The 16,452-nt window shown below is 43.7% G+C and overlaps 4 protein-coding genes across 4 annotated transcripts; 3 read left to right on the top strand and 1 right to left on the bottom strand.

Moving 5' to 3' along the window:
- The first annotated feature begins 80 nt into the window (after positions 1-80).
- Sec10 (Exocyst complex component Sec10) lies at positions 81-2,886 on the top strand. The gene is made up of 6 exons (XM_020961925.2): positions 81-276; positions 336-1,240; positions 1,303-1,890; positions 1,956-2,145; positions 2,234-2,551; positions 2,616-2,886. The coding sequence occupies exons 1-6, from the start codon at positions 244-246 to the stop codon at positions 2,712-2,714; spliced, it is 2,133 nt and encodes a 710-aa protein (XP_020817584.2). The 5' UTR covers positions 81-243; the 3' UTR covers positions 2,715-2,886.
- A 266-nt stretch (positions 2,887-3,152) lies between these two features.
- Positions 3,153-6,430, top strand: Npc2f (Niemann-Pick type C-2f). The gene is made up of 4 exons (XM_020961926.2): positions 3,153-3,544; positions 4,980-5,087; positions 5,796-5,965; positions 6,295-6,430. The coding sequence occupies exons 1-4, from the start codon at positions 3,397-3,399 to the stop codon at positions 6,379-6,381; spliced, it is 513 nt and encodes a 170-aa protein (XP_020817585.2). The 5' UTR covers positions 3,153-3,396; the 3' UTR covers positions 6,382-6,430.
- A 707-nt stretch (positions 6,431-7,137) lies between these two features.
- On the top strand, positions 7,138-15,060 carry Kal1 (anosmin-1 Kallmann syndrome 1). Its single transcript, XM_020961929.2, has 7 exons — positions 7,138-7,488; positions 12,520-13,182; positions 13,241-13,359; positions 13,598-13,791; positions 13,861-14,255; positions 14,324-14,390; positions 14,743-15,060. The coding sequence occupies exons 1-7, from the start codon at positions 7,181-7,183 to the stop codon at positions 14,917-14,919; spliced, it is 1,923 nt and encodes a 640-aa protein (XP_020817588.2). The 5' UTR covers positions 7,138-7,180; the 3' UTR covers positions 14,920-15,060.
- Positions 14,972-16,446, bottom strand: Slimp (Seryl-tRNA synthetase-like insect mitochondrial protein). Its single transcript, XM_020961930.2, has one exon. The coding sequence runs from the start codon at positions 16,444-16,446 to the stop codon at positions 15,052-15,054; it is 1,395 nt and encodes a 464-aa protein (XP_020817589.2). The 3' UTR covers positions 14,972-15,051.
- Positions 16,447-16,452: the final 6 nt, after the last annotated feature.

Here is a 16,452-nt window from a genome sequence, read left to right as displayed (position 1 = left end):
CAATTGTTTCAATTCTGGTAATTAAAGCAATTTGGCGATTATATAACAAGCGCCAAAAATTTAAATTTATTTTGCGAAAGAGCAAAGAAAAACATAAACAAAACCAAAGGGTATTGCCAGCAGCGAATAAGAAGAGAAGGTGGCAACGCCAATACAAACAGCTGACCGCAATCAAAGCAACAATAAGAAGAAGAAGCAGGAAACTCCCACAAATCGAATCATCAAAAGTAGGAGAAAATCATAATGCTGTCCCAATACATGGAAGAGTTTGAACAGGTGGGTCCCAGAGCCCCTAAGATGTTCCATAACTTAATCTTACCACCCATCTTCAATAGGAGCCCTTTGAGGTGGGTGAATTCATCGAACGCCTCACCTGGCGTACCAATAATGAACTGCAAAACAGCGAAGACTTCAGTCCTGTAGCCCTCCACGACACCTTTATCCAGACGATCAAAGACCTAAAGATTTTGCAGGAAAAGCAGCAGAGCAAGTGCGAGCGGCTTGAAGAATCGTTGCGTCAGGAGAAGGAGTCGCACGCCAAGAAGATAGCCAAGCTACAAGAACGCCACCAGACAGCCATCGATTGGTTTGGGCAGCTGGACGAAAAGATAAATTCGGTGGCTGGAAAGATTATGCATCTGGGCGAGCAGTTGGAGAATGTAAATACACCTCGCAGTCGGTCGGTGGAGGCTCAAAAGTTGCTCAACTTTATGGCCGAGTTTCTGGCCGCCGGACCTGTGATTGTCAACGACATATTTACAGATGCCGCCCGCCTGAGCGAGGCAGCCGATGTAATCCAGAAGCTATATGCAATCTCGCAGGACCTGCCGCCCGGAAATTTTGCCGAGTCCAAACGGAAAATCGAAAAGAAGTACGATGAAGTGGAGCGAAGGCTGATCGAAGAGTTTGCCGCTGCCCAGAAGAGCGAAGACATTGAGCGTATGAAAACCCTTGCCCAGATCCTGTCTCAGTTTAAGGGCTACACCCAGTGCGTGGACGCGTATATTGAACAGAGTCAGATGCAGCCGTACAGTGGAAAGGACATCTTTATCGGCATCGTTCCACTGTGCAAGCATCACTACGAGATCATCCAGAAGGTGTTCGCCAATCCGCAGCAGGTGATGTCGAAGTTCATACTGAACATCTACCAGCTGAAGCTGCACCAGTACGCGATGACCAAGCTGGAGGACAAAAAGGACGAGGAGAAGTACCTGCGCACTCTCTACGAACTGTACTCACGGTAAGCTTGCAATGGTTTATATCCTCCAAAAAGTCTCTTATAAATTAAAAGTGACTTCTTAGCACACTGAAGCTCTCTACGGATCTGCAAGTTTACATGTCCACCATCGACGATGATTTGCTGCAGAAGCTGACACAGCAGATCTTCATGAAGCATCTGGCCGGGTATGCCGAAATGGAGACAAAATGCCTCACTGCCAAGTGCTCTACTGAGCTGGAGAAGTTTTACGCCAGCAAGAAGCATCAGAAGACGCAGACGACCAAGGGCTTTCGACGCAACATGGAGGTGTTGATTGCGACGCGAGCCAACATCAACATTGCAGCAATCGAGGATTATGGCGGGGAAACGTTTCTCTCCGAGGAACTAGCCATCAACATGCTACAGGAGGCGAAGGCCTCCCTCAAACGTTGCCGCCTTCTGTCCACCGAGACTGAACTGCCAGGCAATGCCATCAAGCTGAACGACATCCTGCTGCGTTTTCTGATGCATGAGCACGTGGATTATGCTCTTGAGTTGGGCCTGCAGGCAGTGCCGTTGGCAGAGGGCAGGGTCTTTCCCCAGCTTTACTTCTTCGACGTAGTCCAGAAGACAAACATCATCGTCCACCTGTTGGACAAGCTGTGTCACACTTCGGTTATACCATGTGTGAGGTGAGTGTGCTGCTTATTCTATAACTAGATAATGTATTTTTTAAATATGGCTTTATATTATATAGTAATACTTCCAAGTACTCGGACTATGTGTTCAAGAAGCGTATTTTGATGGAGCAAATAGAAACGAAGCTGGACCAGGGTCTAGACCGTTCCATTAGCGCTGTCATTGGCTGGGTCAAGGTCTATCTGCAGTATGAACAAAAGAAGACCGACTACAAGCCGGAGACCGATGTAGACACCATTTCCTCGGCGGTAAGTTGAAATGTTGATATTCATTTTAAACCCTTGCCCTTCGTATTCTTAACTGATTATTTAATATGTAAATTCATTCATTCCATAGGCGTGTCTTCAAGTCGTGCAGAATCTACAGCCGGTGATCACGCAGATCAAAAAATGTGTGGATGGCGAGAATCTGCAGAATGTCTTGACCGAATTTGGAACTCGCCTGCATCGGATCATCTATGATCACCTGCAGACCATGCAGTTCAACACCGCCGGCGCCATGTGCGCAATATGTGATGTGAACGAGTATCGCAAATGCATCCGCGAGCTTGAGAGTCCGTTGGTGACGCAGCTCTTCGACATTCTTCATGCACTGTGCAATCTTCTGTTGGTGAAACCGCAAAATCTTCAAGAGGTTTGCACTGGCGACACATTGGTAAGTGTCTTGGGACATTTGTCGCCCAATTTTTTTACTCTATCCAAATCCAATGTAATTCTAGAACTATCTGGACAAGTCGGTAGTGCGGCAGTTCATTCAGCTGCGCACTGATTTTCGGATCATTAAGAACACCAACTATCTGAAGGGTATTATTGAGTGAGGAGAAAAAGGAGCACCGAATGACTCACATTCCGAAATTTTCCACCTCGTGCCCTGTCTGCGGATTGGATTGATATATTGGCGAGAACATTATCTAATAATATTTAATTACGCGACACCCTCTGTTTTCTAACTTTCAATTAAAGTCGAGTGGCTGGTTACTTTTATCTACACATCGACAGTATAGTACTTGATTTTGTTTGCGACTCACGCGTGTCCGCCACCACCCCAACCACCCATTTCCTGACCCACACAAGCCCCCCGAAGACGACGTCATGGACATTCCCGCCTATCCAAATCTCCGGAATCGAATCCTTATCGGTCGGAGTGAGAGTCAGCGTTAGTTGCTCCAATCGGCTTCCCAATCAATAAATCAGGGTTTATTGCTTAAGCGCCCGCAAAGTATTTATTTACGTTTGCCAGGAGAGCGCGGGCTCCTAGTGCTCTCCGACCAGCTACTTCGGTGGGTGCCACTAGTCTTGGAGTCAGTCACCTGTTAACCGCCAAGCAAAACGTTTCGCGAAAAAAACGTAGCCAGCCTGTGGTCCTCATTATCGTCCGGTCCTCTTTGTTATTGTTATTGATATTGCTATTTTGGAAGCTATTTGCACACCTACGCGAAACGAGTTTGTCCGATATTCTAATCGATTTGGGAATCAAGATCTCCAAGATTTGATAAAGCCATGCGCGGCGCCCTCATGAGTTACTACCTAAAAATACTCTTGGCCATTTGTGCCGTCCAAGAACTGGCCGGCGGCGTGATCAGATCCACCACAGATGCCGCCTATAAGAAGTACCTATCCATAAAATCGCTGCCTTTTGAAGACTGCGGTGAGTAGTAGATCACAGAAGTTCATGTAGATCAATTTTTACGGCACGAGGGGAAGTAACCTTTGGTGTTTGAGCCAACTTACAGAATATATTGATCTCAGAATTAATCATTACTTTCCGTCTATGTAAGAAAACAACTATCCAATTCTGTGAAATGATCTTTATTAGTTTCTATACTTTCATGATCTCGCCTTCACCGATCACCATCTTCTCTCCACTAACGAAGAATAACCCACTTTTTATGAGTGCTTCCTAAAGTGTTTTTCATAATTTGTAGCGTCATCGAGTAAGTATTAGCGATCAGATCATAATCAAACCCATTGTAAATACCATAATCAAGTGGATTTGACTGCTGCTTCCGTGAGCACAATTACAGATTTAAAATAATAAATTATTGCGATCGTAAAGTGTATTTCCCCGATTGTGTCGCATAAATTGATCAAGAATATGGACGCTGACAAGTCTTTAATTTAGCGTTAAATGATAAATAAGATTTATGATATGTTGCCGCAATTCATCAATGGAAAAATACAATCAGGATCTAATTTTAAAAATTGGTCAGATAACTAGGAACACTAGAAAATGATCTGTATGCATTATAAATTATATAAGCGATAGGAAAAAGAGTAAGTCGATTGACTCAAACTGTTATCAATAATATTAAGAGAACTGATTTTCGGGCAACAATTAATAAGCTCAAAAACTGGTTAGCGTAACGCGCTTTGCTTAGCTAAATTTTACAAATCTATTTTTAATTTCATTTATATAGTTTTTTAGGGCATTTAAGCTTCACCATTTGAAAGTTTATACAAACTTTTAATTGAATTCTCGTTTTATTTTTATTGCATTTGATTAAAAGAAGTATTTATGGACTGAACCGAGTAAATCAATGATTTATGTTCTAGACTTAACAAAGTGTAAACACAAATTATTACGCTCGAACGGCCACCCCTTGAGAGGATAGTAATCAAATAAAGAACTTAATTAGCAGAATAGTGTTATTATACCAAAGAACATGGTTCAATTTAAAGATAGAAACTGTTTAAAGGCCTTGAAAAGTGCACTTGGTCATAGATTATAGATTATTCCGAATACGAATAGGTTGGTGTGAGTGCGCGTCTGTGTGGATCGCAGATAACTCGGCTTAGTTGCTGGGAAAGTTTGTTTTAAAGATAGGCTCTTAGTTTGTTGCCATGTTGTAGGTGGTGAAAGGAAGACATGAACAATGTCACGTACCGACTGGGACTATAGTTAATCAAGTCAGGATAAGTATTAGGGATTTTTTGATTAAGTACAATCTTGTAAAGTTTATTATCAGGAGATCATTTAAGCTTAAACATATGTGCTGTATCTTCCTCAATTGCTGAACAATTTCGTTGACGTTGTTCGAAGTTATCTATGATTGATTTCCCCGCTGTGCTTTGGATTCTTTTAGGTTCTTTGTATCAGGTCAGCTACCTGGAGATCGAGAGTTGTACGACGCTGCCTTGCTCCATGGCCCGGAATGCGATCATTAAGGTTACCGTGCGCTTCGATGATAACGGTAAGAGCCTGCGAATTAACGCACTGATAACGCCACAGATCCGTGCATTGTATCATTTCCGCGGAGAAAGTGCCAAGAGGGAGAGGGCAAAAGTCAGTGGGAACGGGAACCGAAAATAGATTTACTTGCGATCAGGTGTACGATGGATGTTTGAGGGGACCGGTAGAACCCCCCGAAGGCACTCACTCACACGAATTCGGTTGTAGGCAGCCATAATGATTAGCACCTGCCGTAAATATAATTGATTGAGGATTGTAAATCAACGAAATTTCGCCAATTTTCCTGTTTGTTTTGTTCGTCTCGATGTGTGGCGGTGGCTACTATGTACTACTGTTTATTCCGATGCAGTCGTTGCGATTGCAGCCCGGGGGCCCCGACCCAATGCCGTTCCATAAATCCAATAATTAATGGCTAATGATATTTTGATGAGTCAGCAGAAATGGAGACGAAATCGAAACGATTGATCGATCTCAGCTGGAATCGAAAATCTTGAGTACGTTGCCGCCGTACCAAACAAAGATTGGCCATTTATTGGTCATTAAATGGAGCATGCAAAATAGATTCAATATAATTTAGAGTTTGATAATCGAACTTGGCCCCACCTGAGGTGAAAATAATATTCTTAAAGAGTTTCTACCTTTGATGGTATCTCCCCCTCTGGAATTTCTCAAATGATCTTAAGAATAATATTCTTAATCACCACAATAGGCAATGGCGTCTCCTTTCTGAAGCACGAGGTCCGCTGGGTGTTTAATTATATCAAGACACAGGCTGCTATAAGCCCCGATCCCTGCGATGGGGATCATGGATGTATAGAGAGCGCCAGTGACGGCAAAGCCTATTGGGCCAACATCTTTGTGAATGAGACTTTGCCGGTGGTAAGTGCAAGCATTTAATATATTTAACATAATTTTATATTTATAAGCCTTAGAACTTACAAACTTAAAGTATAAAGTATTAGTTTTTTAAACCAGGTTCAAATAAATAAGAATCTTTAAGCGGGTTTACTTTCCAAACAATCTGATTGCAGTAAATCCTCAAAATTTTAAAATCAACTTAAAGTTATGTTATAATAAGACCATAACTAAGGATTCTTTAATTTGGTATAGAAATCGTTGTTATCCTAAATCTATTAATAAACTTTGCAATCTTTTTAAGTCTTAAAATATAGATTGATTCATAATTCAAACCTTTCTCTCTGTTGCAGATGAGGGGCAGCATGCTGTGGGAATCCAAGGATGCCAACGATCAGAACCTAATCTGTTTTCAGGTTCCCGTTGTAATCACAGTGTAAATTCATATGTAATCATGAAAATAAAGTAATTGGTGCATGCAAAACAGCAGACCGGTGAGTGTGTGTGTGTGTGTGAGTGTGCGTGGGGTGGGGGAGTGGGAGTATGCGTGTGAGTATATGCATCCTTTAATGAAATTTTGAATGAAAACAAGGGAGGCGCGGCATCGTAGTAGAAACAGAGAGGAAGCGGATCTCTGTTTTGGCACACACACGGACCGCGAGAGCAAAAGAGAGGGCCAGAGAGCAAGTGGAGCACTGCACAGTGGTTAAAATAAGCCATTAATCTTATTGTTATTCATATTTAAGATTATATTATAAATGCCAAAATCTGTATAGCCGAAGCATTATAGCTTCGAACATGCAATCGATCATAACTAAGCCAAAAATTTATTTATCTCGATTCGGAAACCGTTTCTATGCTAGTTTTTAAAAGGTTAACAAACCTGCATATTTAGTTTTTGAATTTCCAGGAATTCATTTTTCGTCAAATTTTGACAATTTTAACAAAAATTTGGAAATTGTGAAAATTTTTCTAAAATTTATTTCTGCACCGCACATGGCTAGATCGATTCAGCTTTTAATGCTGATCAATAATATATATGATTTATAGGGTCGGAAACGCCTCCTTCACTGCGTTTCAAGCTTCTGACTAAAATTGTAATACCCAGCAAACTAGCCCCTTATTACAACCTCCTCTTAAATAAAGTACCAATTAATGGATATTTATTTAACACCATATCCGCCACATTAACCAGTGTGCACTGCCTGAGTCAGCGGCGAACGGAGCGGGAGACTGGGAATGAAATGGGAGCCCTGCAGGCCGTTCAGTGTGTCACTCTCTCTTGGCGGCTGCAGGTCGCACGAAAAGAGCTCCCACTTCGGTTTCAGTTTCGGTACGGTTCGGTTTCGGTTTGGGTTCCAAGTTCGCAGCTCCAAGTTCCCAGGAGCGGAAATCGGATCAGGCAGCGAATTAAGAACTAAAGTGGCAGCAGGCAATCATCAAAGAAGGCGCTCTAGCTGCGTAGGTGTCCGAGATCGCGGACCGCGCAGATCGCGGAGTGGAGCCAGTGCATCCGAAAGTGTTTCCCCGAAAGTGTTTCCATTATTGTGAGTACCTATAAATGCTTCGCACTACTCGCCATTTGTGCGATTCCGTCGGCGTAAAATGAGATTGCCTTCGTGCTAATTGCGGATGCGTAAGGATGATGCGGGCGGGGTGCCATCGGCGGAGTGGAATGGCGATGGGTAATGGGTGACATGCCGCACCATTGCAGTGGTCACATGGGAAAGCTCTCTACGCCGGACACTTGAGGCACCGGTTTTTTTTTTGCAATTAAAATCAGAAAGAAGCCTATAAAACACTGAGAAAACAATTTTTTTTTTAAATTGGGAAACCAAATAAATATTTCATAGCTTGGAATATTTTTTAAATGTTAATCTTTGAGAATAGAATCTTAGAATAGAAATAAAAATTGGGTTATTGGTTTGCCCTTTCAGTGTATTCTAGTTTAAATTAGAAGTTTACAACTCAGTGACGGAGTAATTTCTGACCCTATTTTGATCAGCATCAACAGCAATATTGATGTTATTTAAGGATTATTTATTATTAATTTCCTGTTCGATCTTATAATTTTATTGATAAACTTCCTTTTTAACTGGAAATAGTTATTTTTCTAAATGTTTCAACTATTCTCCTTTAAGACACCCATGGCGTATACTTAATATACATTAGGTGGTTTCACGTTAAGTATACGCCATGTATATATATGTCTCTTAAATCGAAGACTATTTTTAACCTTTAAATGGTATTTTAATTTTAATCAGAAGCTTATAACGATGTAAAGGAATCATTTACGACCCATATATCATATATATTCTTGATCAGAATGAACAGCTGAATCGATCTAGACATGTCTGATCAAATAGTACATTTTCAAAAAATGTTCAAAATTTAAAAATTTTATAAGGGTTTACATCCTTAAAATTGTCAAAAATTGATCAAATTTTAGATTTTTTTTAAATGTTAAATTAAGTATGCAGATTTATTAACCTGATAAAAACTAACATAGGAAAGTTTTCCGAATTGAAATTAATACGTTTTTGCCTTAGTTATGAGCTTTTAAAAATACAAATTTTATATAAAGATAACGATAAATATTGATTCAAATAATGCGAATATTTTAAGCTTAATTATGGTCGATTTCCAATTCGATCCTAAAATTCAGTTACAAAGTGCAGGGGTATGTAAACTTCGGCTGCCCGAAATAAATAACCTTTTTTGTTTACAATAATATACTCTTTCAGTATTCATTAAATTAAGAATCGTATTCTTTTACTATACTTGAAACTACGCATCGGAAGTAAAACTTTAAATGTGCACACTGGAAATGTAATCGGTGGACCTTGAGAAAGGCTTCAGGTTCAGCTTTAGAACCTGACATAGAACCTGACACCGCCATGGGCAGCGCTTCCACATCCTACTCGGATGCGCTCCGGTTGAGCTCAAGCTTGAGCTCACGCTCAGCTGGGTGCTTGAACCCCATAAATGGGCTTCCATTTGGACTTAAATGGCATAATTTGATCCCGGCACAAGGCCCCTTGATAACATGGGGAATATCTCCATCTCATTTGAATACAGCGAAAATAACCTTTTTGGGAAATAGTCTCGAAATAATATTCTCAGATTTCTGAATACCTTTTAAGAGAAGGGTTCTGTTAGATGTTCTTGTATTAAATATTAATTTGCAGAAGAAAATGCCTATGTTAAAATGGCAAAGAAATATTAAGGTGTCCAACTATTTTGGCAATTTAGTTTTATAGCTAATTACTCTTTTAGACAAATTGATTTATTTTAAAAATTTCACTAGTTTCAAGCTTAATCTCAATAAGAAAATAATCGTCGCATTTCTTTGCCCAATTATTGATGAGAAGTAATTTTTCAAAACGCTGACTTCTCTCTGACTCACATTTTATTTTCATGCTTTCCCGCTGCCATTTGAGAAGGGAACTGCACGATTTCTTTTATTTCGCCACAGTAAACAATCAGTGGATATTTACATTACGGATAACTGTGATTCAGCAATGATCGTGGCCGATAATGGAACCCTTCTCCCCAGCACAGATCGTCGAACTTCTCAATTTGATCTCTCTGCACCCGAAATTGATGGTGGCTCGACCTCGCCTCGTCTCCTTCGGGGTGTTGTGTTACACACTTCCCAAACTCCTCCTCCAGAAGTTTGCCCCCTCTGAACGTTAACTTTTATTTATTTTATTTTTATTTATTTATTTTTTGCACTACCAATGCACTTGGGCCGAAGCCGAGGCAACAATGCGATGACGTTGCTGCTGTTGGTCAAAGTGTTAAACGATTTGCATCATATTACACACAGTTGGTGCTGCTTCTGCTGCTGCTGCTGCTTTGAGGTCGCCTGGCTGTTGTTGGGTCTGCACTGCTGGTCCGCTGCTGGCCATTGTCGCCGGGCCTCGTGCTGTTGCTATTGTACTAAGTCCAGAGCGGAGCACGGGGGAACCAGGCAGCTGGAGTATGGAGATGGAAATAAAGGTGGAGGAGATGGAGGAGGAGCTGCAACGGGAGGGAAAACAAAAGCAACAGCAGCAACCACCAACGATTTATCACAGCAACGACGTCAACGACGAAATCGATCCGGATCTTAGTGCCCCTCATCGTCAACCCCATACCCAACTCCATCTGTGCTGCCCTCCTTAACAACTCCCCTGTGCATGCACTGCGACAAAATTAATCGAACTATATGAGACTGCATTCGCCATGGTCTCAAAACTTTAAACTTTTGATGTAAGACTAAATGTCTAAATGGATAAAATTCAGATTTAGTTTAGAGTTTCACAACTGAGCCAGCTTTTGATTTTGTCAAGATCCCTTAAGTATATTTTTTAAGGGAACTCAATATATAAAACGTGTAAATATATCCTTATAGGATTTTTATAAAACGATACATTCATACACATTTAAATATATGTGATTTCAAGGCTAGATTTTAATATAGCGCTCACACTTGAAAATTTTACAGTCCCTAGTTGAATCATTTTGAAATATTAGAAGAAATATTTGCTCGGTGCATCGTTTTCTGTGTGCTATATGCGCTCGCCAAGTGCCTTCCCGCTTTTGTGTGCGTGGAAGCATAACAAGTAATTTTGAATTTTTGAATCGTTAAAAGCAATTAATCGCCTCTACGCAACGGCAGCCAGCTTGGCTGCGACGAACGGCCCGATCCTCGGCCGGACTGTCTCATCAGCGTCAGCCGCAGAACCCATTCATCTGAAAGAGTCGTGGTCGCGATCCGCATGCTGCTGCATCCCCATCCCCATCTATATCTCCATCCCATGCCCGATCCCCGATCCACGATCCACGGAACCCCAGCATTGCCGCCGCTTTACTGCCCAATTTTGTTGCAAATTTTTCGTTCCGCGGAACTTGGTGCATTTCATCTCGTCTGCTCTTAGTGATCGTCGCAGTCGCCGCTTCATCTTCTTGCGTCGATCGTCGCGCACATTCATTTGTCGCTTAATGTCCCTCAGTTAGGCCGCCCCGGGCCAGTCAGTCCCTGCTCCCTCTCCTTGAATCACAGGCTCCTCCTTCGCCCCCGAGTCGATCGGATCCCAGTCAAAGTCGCAGTCCATGACAGCGATGTTCAAGGCAATAGGACAAACTTTGGTTTAATTAAAATAATCAAACTCTTTCTTAACTATTCCTTATTATCTCATATAGTGGATGTCTTATCAATGATGTTTAACATCCTGCTCTAAAATTGCTGAAAAATTATTAAGCTTTGTTACTTTTACTAAAGTTTTTTATATTATAAGAGTTACATTTAAAAAAGGACACTCCTAAAAAATCAGTCCTAATTTTCTGACCCAAATTGTGGGATATATGGGAGCTACGGCATGGCATCTGCCTCCTGGCTGCCACTGCATCACTTCTCCACTCGACTGCTCCCAGAGTGTCTGTATCGCCTTGGTATGTGCGGCATCTGCTGGCTAGGCTTCTGTGATGTGATCTGATGAAGCTGCTGCTGCTGCTGCTGTGGTGGTGGTGATGCTGCTGCTGCTGCCCCTGTGGATGTGGATGTGGTGACATCCACTTGCAGCTCTCGCACATTCGTCGTAGTCGTATTTTTCTCGATTTTGTTTTCGCTGCCTGCACATTCACACGCAGTCGAACAGCAACAAAAACAGCATAAACCGACGACCATCGACCATACCATAAAACATTAGTTTCCCATTTGCGTGCTAAATACCCTACATGGAATCGCGTCGAGCACATTGCTCATAGGCTAAGGTAAACAGGTGAGAAGGGTTCCTGCGCAGTAGGGCTTCCGAGAAAAAGTCGATGCAAAATTATGCTGAAAAGTCAGTAGTATTTGGAAAGGTGCGAAATTAGTACACTTAAAAAAAAAGACTTTAAATGTAGTTATTGGAATCGAGACGGCTGGCTGTTAATTTTAAATTTAGGGAACTATTATTTATTACCTAACATTTCTTTAGTAGGTTAAGAATGGACTAAACATTAAAGAACAAAATAATGATGTTAAAGAGTAGGTCGAATGATTTCATAAATTATTAAAAAGGAGTAGTACTCATCTCAAGTATTGAAGTAAAACTCCCTAGAGAGCCAGACTCCTCGCTGCATAACTAATGCCTAATTAGGCCAAAAAAGTTATATAAAATGTAGGGCATCAGGGAGTCATCTTTGGAGCAAAGTGATCGTCCGTCTGTCCGTCCAATGCTCTTGTGGCACGCACTATGATGCGCGCTTTGAAGTCCTGTCAAGCACTTGAGATACATTTATGTATTTTTTTGCATTTTCATTGCCTCGACTTCGGGATCGGAACGGGGACTGGGGCAGGGCGGCACACAAATGCGAGGAATGATTAGTTAGTTGGTCATGCAAAATGGGTGAAACCGGTTCGGTTCTCACCGCGATCGAACATCAGAAGCATTGAGATCAGAACGGGGACACAACAGAGCGGTCAGAGCGGGCGATCCTTCAGCATAATCAACGGGCGGCTGCTGCTGATGATCGGCACAAATTACGAACGCACGGAATGTCCAGAAACCGAGAGCAAAGCTGATCACCTGACGCATGATGATCATTTGCAGATTGCACACACCGAGGATCGGATCGGTTCGGATGGGCAGCATGCAAGCGGCGCTGCTAGCGTTGCTCCTACTAGGCCAGTGGTCCTTCGGCACCACTTCATTCTCTGCGTCCTCCTCCTCATCCACATTCAATCAGCTGCAACGGCAGAGGGTGGCGCACTGGTTTCGGGATAGCAACGATGTCAAGGATAAAATTCTGGAGCTGCAGTGCTTGGCGAGATGCGGCGGTGAGCCTTCAATCAGCGAACGCGACCAGTGCCTGGACCAGTGCATCCAGGACTTGTTGCTGGGCCCCAGGGTAGGCAGCTGTCCCAAGATCGGAAGGCAGACGCGCCTGAGACTCTCCTGCCTGGACAACTGCCAGTATGACCATGAATGCCCTGAGGTTCAAAAGTGCTGCTCCTCCACCTGCGGACCCATGTGCGTGGAGCCCCTGGGCGTCAGGAACAACACTCAGTTGCCACCAATTCCCAAGATCCTGTACTTCAAGAGGTCCCGTGGCCATGGCGTAGAGCTGAAGATCGAGTCCTCGCTGCTGGTCTACTACTTTCACGTTGAGGTGCGCTCTCACATTGGTCGGCACTTTGCGCCCCGCAAACTTGGTCCTTGGCAATGGCAGAAGGTGGAGAAGATCATGGAGGAGAACATTGGACACAGCAAACAGTAGGTTGACCTCGTATCCCATATTAGTATCCTACTATTCCTTATATTCATTCCACAGCACATACATCTTCTTTCACATGCGGCCGGGCCGCTGGTACGAGGTCCGGGTGGCGGCCGTTAATGCCCTTGGGTTCCGCGGATACTCACAGCACAGTGATGCCTTCCCCTCGACGGGCAGTAAGTAACAAGATTAATACATTAATTAAATCAATTAGTAAGCGGGAGCTCGACCTAAATATTAGAAATGCCTTAAGGAACTTCAAAGAACGCTTAATTACAAAAAATTTTATGGCAGTATTGAAAGAGTTGTCCGAAGTTTAAAGTGTCATCCATTCTTCCATAAGAACCCAATTATAATTAGAAAATCCTAAAGTTAAAACAAATAAATATAATATATAAATAAAAATCCCCTCAGACCCCAAGCCACCCAAGGCTCCAAACGATTCGCAGATAGTCGCGAAACAGTTCGATGGTAGGTACATGAACGTGAAGCTGGTGTGGTGCCCCTCCAAGTCGAATCTGCCTGTGGAAAAATACAAGATCAGCTGGTCATTGTATGTGAACAGTGTAGAGGCCTCAATGATCACCCTTGATACCTACGTTAAGGACGTGAGTAGCCAGTTTCATTCACAATAAAAACAAGAAAAAGAAGTCTCTATGAAATCTCGTTACTTGCAGACCCACCAATTCGAGATCAAGAAGCTCCTGCCAAACTCATCGTACTACATTCAGGTGCAGGCCATCTCCTACATAGGATCCCGCCGACTCAAGTCCGACAAGAGATCGCTGCTATTTAACACGACGCTCCACTCGCTAGAGCCGTTCGCCCCGCTCCAATGCTCTGGAAGCGGGTACAAGCGCAGGTACCATCACATTGGCACCATTAGCTCCGGCACCAGCACGGAACGGCTGGCGACAACGGCAGCTGCAGCAGCATCTGGCCTCAATGAGGTTTCGCCCCCTATAGCGAACCGGACAACGGAGGCCGAGGCGGCCTATGAAGTGCGTTTCCGGCTGAACCGGAAGTACGGCATGATTGTGCAGATTCTGGGCTTCCAGCCACACAAGGAGAAGTAATTATTAAGTAAACAATTTGCCAAAATCCAGAAATTAAATGCCGCTATCCTCTAACCAATTGCAGGGTCTATGAACTGTGTCCACAGGAGACGAACTGCGAGCAGCGCGAGTTCCGGGCTATTCGAGCGAAAGTAAGTAATACCCGTCATGGCAGGGGTGATGGGAGCCACGAGCCACATGTCGAGCTGCCGGCTTTTGGTTCGTGCCGATCGGCTGGACCACCGGGCAAGGGCAAATCGATGGAACATCGTTGACCGTGGGGGATTTGTTAACAAGGCGAACTCATGTTTCCTTTGTTTGACACGGAAAACATGTCTGAACCACAGCCAGTACGTTGCGAAATGCCAATCAATTCGAGGGCCAGTGGACGAGGGAATGAATTAGGGCATAGGTACAGACTATATGTACACTCCACAGGAATGATTGATCAAGTAAATTCAAATGAATCATTAATAAGTTTCTTCTCTGCCCCTGTGCTTACAGAGGGATCCGCTGGAGTTTAGCAAACTCAAGTACAACACCACATATGTGCTGAGAGTGCCACGTTCCAGTCCCAATTCCGTCCTAGACGACTCCAGGAACGTATTTACCTTCACAACGCCCAAGTGCGAGAACTTCCGCAGGAGCTTTTCCAAGCAGCAGATCAAGTGCAACGACTAACGAATAGCTGCGGTCCCCGGCACACCATGAGATTACACTAGATTGTAAATAATTGTATGTAAAGCTTAACTTTTACTTATTGTTAGACTTAAGGAAACTCAACACAACACACAACCGAACAAAGATTGTTTTCTACGCGAAGAGGTCCTTAAATTGCTGCAGTCCCCGTTGGTGGTCTGTGTCTTGGCGGTTTGCAGTCCCCGGTAGCTGGCAGTTTGCCAGGTTCATGCCGTGCTCCAGGAGAGCTGCTATCAGTCGCGAGGTGTAGAGCACAGGTCCACCGACTAGGTGGAGAAAATCATAGTTCTTCCCACGTCGCGTGCTGAATAGGATTCGTTTGGATACAAAGTCTCCGTAGTTACTGATCCTTCCCACGCAAACGTAACGTTGGAGCGATGGAGCATACACTTCGATGACGGCTCTCAGGCTCTCCGCCGGGGTGAGCGTGGCTGCTGGTGCGTAAGCAATCCGAAAGGGAATATCCAGTGCTTTGTAAAAGTCTATGGCCAGACTCAAGATCTGCTCCATTTCAACGTCCGCTTCGTCAGATGTTTGTGTGGCTACAAAGCTCTGCACTGCATTCGTTTGCGTCGCCGTGTAGAGATTAAGATCGGGACCATAAAGCTTCGCTTCCGCTCGACTGTAGCTGCGACCACAGCACACATAGCGCAGCGGCAGGACCGATGGATATATGGACAGTTTGGTCATGGCGCCGAGATAGCTTTCGAATGCGGCTCCTCCCGTCAAGTAGGCTGTGTTGATCTTATTTTGCAGATGCTCCTCCTTCACCAAATAATAGTCGTCCATGGGCGTAGCATTCGCCTCCAAAAGAACGCAACGCACAAAATCCGGATTGGCGGTTTGAATAAAGTCACCGTGTTTCACGAAATAGCGGGCTAGGGACTGCATTGCGTTGACGTCAAAATGGGCAGCATGTTCCATCAAGTAGTACCGGTTGTTGTCCACAAAGTGTATGAGATCCTTGATTGCTAGATGAGAGGAAGTCTTGGGCTCCGTTCCACAGCTGGGCAGTCTGTGGCGATAAAGCAGCTTTTCCTCGTCACCAGTGGGACATTGGGCATGTAGGCGATTCGGCAGAATAAGGTAGTCATGAATGAAATCGTCTTCTATGGGATAGAGTGCCTGTTTCAGTGACTTCAAGTCGTTGCGCAATGACTTTCCACGCTCTTTGAGCTCTTCTAGCTGATCAGCGTCGGCTCCAGCCTTGGTCAGTTCCTTAAGTCGTTTGGTTACCGTCTCCCGTTCCTCCGACACCTTCACTAGTTGGTTATGGTACGTCTGGTACCTCTGGTACTTGCCGAGCACACTTTCCAGTCGAATGTCCAAGCCTCGACTGGCGATGCTTCGCTCCAGAGATTTGCTGTCTGTAAAGGTCTCCTTGAAATCCAAGTACGGCTGTAGGGTAACGTAGTTTTCGTTGGCCTTGTCACCTGTTATGTACAGAGCAGAGATGCTCCTGCTGCGAGCCGAGAGGCATCTTTTTAATGATGTCCGCAGGCTTAACATAACTTC

The sequence above is a fragment of the Drosophila serrata genome, unplaced genomic scaffold (genome assembly GCF_035046125.1).
Source record: "Drosophila serrata isolate PLE 108 unplaced genomic scaffold, ASM3504612v1 contig_32, whole genome shotgun sequence".
Classification (NCBI taxonomy): Eukaryota; Metazoa; Arthropoda; class Insecta; order Diptera; family Drosophilidae; genus Drosophila; species Drosophila serrata.
This window is presented reverse-complemented; position numbering and strand designations above follow the sequence as displayed.